Source organism: Bidens hawaiensis, unplaced genomic scaffold (assembly GCF_021521415.1).
Source record: "Bidens hawaiensis isolate Kalapana, Puna unplaced genomic scaffold, B.hawaiensis_p1.1 tig00006551_1, whole genome shotgun sequence".
In the NCBI taxonomy this organism is placed as follows: Eukaryota; Viridiplantae; Streptophyta; class Magnoliopsida; order Asterales; family Asteraceae; genus Bidens; species Bidens hawaiensis.
The window spans coordinates 168,134-173,200 of NW_027491441.1; the positions used below are offsets into that span (position 1 = coordinate 168,134).

At 37.2% G+C, this 5,067-nt stretch overlaps 1 protein-coding gene across 1 annotated transcript; it reads right to left on the reverse strand.

The window, feature by feature from the left end:
* Positions 1-552: 552 nt before the first annotated feature.
* LOC143632890 (protein PHOX1-like) lies at positions 553-4,689 on the reverse strand. The gene is made up of 3 exons (XM_077101305.1): positions 2,434-4,689; positions 1,019-1,225; positions 553-933 (listed from the first exon to the last, which is right to left on the reverse strand). Exons 1-2 carry the CDS (start codon positions 4,466-4,468, stop codon positions 1,077-1,079), a joined length of 2,184 nt encoding a protein of 727 aa, XP_076957420.1. The 5' UTR covers positions 4,469-4,689; the 3' UTR covers positions 553-933; positions 1,019-1,076.
* Between the last annotated feature and the right edge of the window lie 378 nt (positions 4,690-5,067).

The window sequence follows — 5,067 nt, forward strand, 5'->3', positions numbered from 1 at the left end:
TGAAATTCAATAGACGTTACACTAACTAGAGGTGCACAAAAGAACCGGTTCCGGACCCAACCCGGCGGTTCCTACCCGGAACCGGACCCGACCCTACCCTACCCGCGGGTACGGACCAGATTTTGGTTTTCCCCCGAGAACTGTACCCAAACCGGAACCGACCCGGACCAGGTGGAACCGGTTCCGCCAATACCTGGTCAAACCCCACCCTACCCTACCCGAAACCCGAAAAAAACCCGATGGAACCGGTCAAATACCCGATTATACCCGGAACCGGTTCCTACCCAGACCCGTTTTTGACTTTTGTTGGCCATACCCGGTTCTGATTCCTACCCAATTCTGGTTCCTGAGAACACCCAATTTGTGCACCTCTAACACTAACGGCCCCATTTTACCAAACTTATAAAAGACATTGCAATGTAAGAACTTGATTCAATACCAGGTTAAACCACTTCTAAGCAGGGTGTTCTAGTTAACCCTATAAAATAATCGCACTTTGCAACCTAATTACAAATGTTCATAAAAACAATCAACATATCATGGCAATAAATGTTCACAAAAACAACCAATATATCATAAGATTCAACAACTGTTGAAAAAACAATCAATCTATCATGAAGAAACAACAATTCCCAAAAATGCACACTTTGCAGCCCTATTTGCTCACCATTAGCAAACACAAGCAGCCCTAACAATAATGAATGTTTTACACCTACATTTTCTTTATCTGAAACAAACTATGCATCAAAACTTTTGTATAGTCTGAGATACTTTACTCCATCCAAAACCAAAAAATGATATCACAATGAATAAATAAGTGGCTTCTCGCCAATACAAACACACCTCGTGCTGCGGATCACAAACTCTATTCTTTCATCTCCAATGGTGAAAATAAAGAAATCTGAAGTTGAAGATGCCATTCTATTTAAAAACCTGCAAAAATACATCAATGGTATCATTTCAATCGTCTTTTATGATATAGAAAGTAGAATTGAAGATCAAGGATTGCAAATCTTACTTGACAAACATATAAGGTCTAGCAATGATTAAATCACAGGATGATTTTATAATCTTTTTCAGAGATGTTCCATGAAAGTTTGAAGTTTTGAGACCCGACGCCGGAACAGTGGTTCCAACCGGAAAGATGGAACACCAGTTTGCCACCGTTTAACATCATACATGTCATTCCATGCCTGAACAGTTTCATCAATCTTGAAACCAAGACCTGCAATAAATAAATTATGCAATTACACACATGTAACTTTATACAGAAATAGTAGCCTACTTTCACTTCATTAATAATTCAGTCACTAGACTTTAAAGTTTCTTGGAACCTTTTGACCATGAAACAGCAAAATGCTGACATGGCTCAAAAGTTTTAGCTACAGCTTCCAAATAAATAATGACTGAATTAAAAATGAGAGAATTGTCAAGAGAGCTAACCAAAATCTCAAATTTGATTAGGCAACATGGGGTATAACAATTTTACTTCTCATCAAAAGAAGAGGGAAAGTTCAATTTTAGAAGCTAACAAGGATTACATGTAAAAAAAAGTGTTGCTAAACGGTACCCCATCCATACTATTTTTTTCTGAATGTGCCCCCCCCCCTCAACTTATCAAATCAATTACCATTTCCCTTAACCTTATTTGCATGCATATTAGTCCCTCCGACATATCTTTTCACTTAATAGTCTCCACTAAATATATAAAATTAAAAACTATTAAGTTGTTATTATTAATTTATTTTTATTAGTATTAATATTGTAAATGTTATTATTATTATTATTTTAATTTTATTAGTATTAGTCACACATACACACACACACATATATATAGTTTTATAAATACAATAATGCATCAACACTGATAATAAATAATAATATTATTATTATGATCAAGGACAATAAACACAAAAGAGAGAAAAATAAAAAGAAAATTAAAAAATAAAAACTTCATAGTTTTTTTATTTAATATTGTAAAGGGAAACCATATAATGAAAAAAAAAATGTTGAGGTGAATAATATGTCAAATAAAATTGTTAAAAGGAAATGACAGTTTAGGGAAGGGGGTACGACAAGAGAGGGGATACGTTTAGCCTAACCCGTAAAAAAACAAGTATAATGTGGTCCCTAAATATGTCAAAATCTGAACTTTACTCCTATGTATGTCGAAAAAAAATATGTCAAAGATGTGAACTTTCAATCATTTTGAAAAGAGAGTTATCTTCAGTTTACTCCTTTATCTATTAAAATTTGACTAGTAAATATGTTCAAAAAAACTACTTTCACTCCTTTTGATAGAAAAAAATCACTCATACTCCACACTGCAAAATTTAGGACTTTTACTTTTCCTTTCTCAGCAACATTCTCAATTAAGAATCAAGTGAAACTGTGTTTAAATGAAAATATTCAAATTAAGTATGATTAAATTACCTTCAGATGATGTTGCATTAGAGCAATGGTTCTTCACAATTACTGCTAGATCTGTTGGTGAAACTCCTGCTAGCTCAAACTTTTCAACCGAAGCCGCCAAAGATTCTTCCCATGCAGACAAACCCAACTTAAATTCCACAACAGATCGCTCATAAAGCAGCGTACCCCACAAAATATACATCTGAGATTTCAAATGTGCAGCTTGCTCTGCAGCTTCATCAGCCGACACATCTTTTAACAACCCTTCCAACCCCAAATTTACCAAACCGTCCCTATGCTTATCATACAAACTCAATCCATTCAACCGTTGTTCCTCCAATTCTTCCCAAATCTGCATTCCGTGTTCCATACTATCTTCAGCCTTATTATACAAATCCAAAACTTGCGCAGAAAGACTTGATTCTATATTATTCTTGGTTCCAACTGCATAACACCATGAAAGCTTCGCAAGCTCGAACTGTTGCTGTCCGAGTGCAAGAAACCCTTCGTAAAAATCAGGTTTGATTTTTAAAGCTTCTTCATATTGTACCCCTGCTTTTACATATTCCTTTTCTGCCCATTCGTGTCCCTTTTTCACCTGTTCTTGAACCAATTCTTTACTTCCATTTTCCGCAAACACAACCCATTTTCTTGCTTTGTTCATATGAACATTTCCTAAGTTAAACAACCCTAAAGCAGCCATTTCCTGAAACTTTCCACCAGCAATGTCGAAAAGCTTCTGCGAGTTTTCGGTTGTGACGGTTTCCTCAATTGCTTCTGAATATAACTCCATTCCTAGATCATGAAGATCCAAATACGAGTCAGCTTCAAATCCCACGTGATCTTTAAACAACCTTGCAAACTGCACAATCCAGTCTTCTACACACGTTGTAACTTTCTCAACTTCCTTAATCTTTCCTACATTTCCATTCTCTGAAACACTGGATATCAAGCTACTGGCTTTAGTAAAACTGTCATTTGTGAAACCTTCGTAAGACGGTTCTTTATCTGGACTAACTTCTACCAAATATAGCCTCAAAGAACCTTGAGGATCACTAGAACTTTCAGCCATTCTCAACTCGGAAGTAGTCGTGATGGTGATCAAGTCCCCTTCTTGATCTTTATACTTAATAAGCACACCCTCTAAACCAGGAAACCGGTCCCACACTATCTCCCTCACTAACCCGATACTACAATCAACCGGTAGCTGTGCCCATCTTATATCATCACCAAGCACCAATTTCACCGTCCTCGTGACAGATTTCTCTTCTTTGATACTATTTTTATCCTTGACAACTACCTTATCCTCCACTTTCTTAACAGCCCTTTTGTCCTTAGCTCTCTTAACCTTATTGTTATTAACTTTTTCGACCCTTACGTCAACCTTCTTCTCTTTGACTTGTTCCGCCTCGACCGTGCTTTCATTGACTTTTTCAACAACCTTTTTATCAACCCGATTGTTCTTCCTCTTTTTAGTCTTCTCCTTCAGAACCTTAACCGCTTTCGGCTCGGTATCATCAACGGGCAACGCAGCTTCAACCTCCTCAGCTTTCCAACCCTTCCCTTCAATGGCCTTCTTAACCAAACCCTCGATCTCCAGCGCGGTCACATTAGCGGGCTCCATACTCAGCACGCTCTTGACGTCCCTCAACGCCAGATCCAGCTTATCCAAGGCCTCGTAACACTTGGCTCTCTTCAAGAGCGCCTTACTATACTTGGGGGCAACCTCCAAGGCCAGATTACAGTCGTGTATGGCCCTGGGGTACTCACCGATCCCCATGTGCATGTAACAGGCGGCCATACTGGTTCGCAAGGAAGCAACGTCGATATGATTAGCAGGTAAGAGTTTAAGGGCTTTCTCATACTTGAGCATGGCGCCCTCGTTGTCGCGCTTTTGAAAGAGTTTGTTTCCTTCTTCCTTGAGCTCGTGTGACATCTGAATAAAGACGGCGGTATCTTCGTCGGCTTTTCTTTGGGGTTTATTATTGGGTTTCATCATGGGCTTATCAACAGCAGCAGGCTGTGACTTGTTCTTATTGCCGGTAGGTTTCCCCATTTCTAGTTCAAATTCTTAATAACAGATATGGAGTTTTGATACAAGTAATAGTGTAAATTGAATAGAATAGGATTAACTAATATACAACAAAATCAAATATGGAAACTTATAATAGCAGAAAGTAATAAGAAGAAGAAGATTAGAACCTGAATTTGATGGTGTTTATTTATTATATATGGATGAGTGAAACCCTAATTTGGTGGGAGAATGTTTTGGAGAAGAAATAGAAAGAAAGAGTATAAAAACTAAAACAAGACAACGCGTACGTCGTCGTATTTGAATGACCAAACCTCACAACAAAAGCGTGTAATAACAACTCATCTTCAAATACTTCTATTATTTAAGTCTATACAGGTTAAGGCTCAAATGATTGTGTATCCCTTTATTTATCTGCAAGGGGGCTTTAGTATAGACTATAGTACTAGTACTATAAGCCAACTTATAAATAACCAACCCGGTTTTTAATATCTAAAACTTTTCTTTCGTTGTTTATCTTTAATTTACTTGTTAACTCAAATTTTATAAATGTTATTATTTTCTAATTACAACTTTGGGTGTCTTATGGAAACTGTACACAAAAGATGTGTGACGTGGGAGAA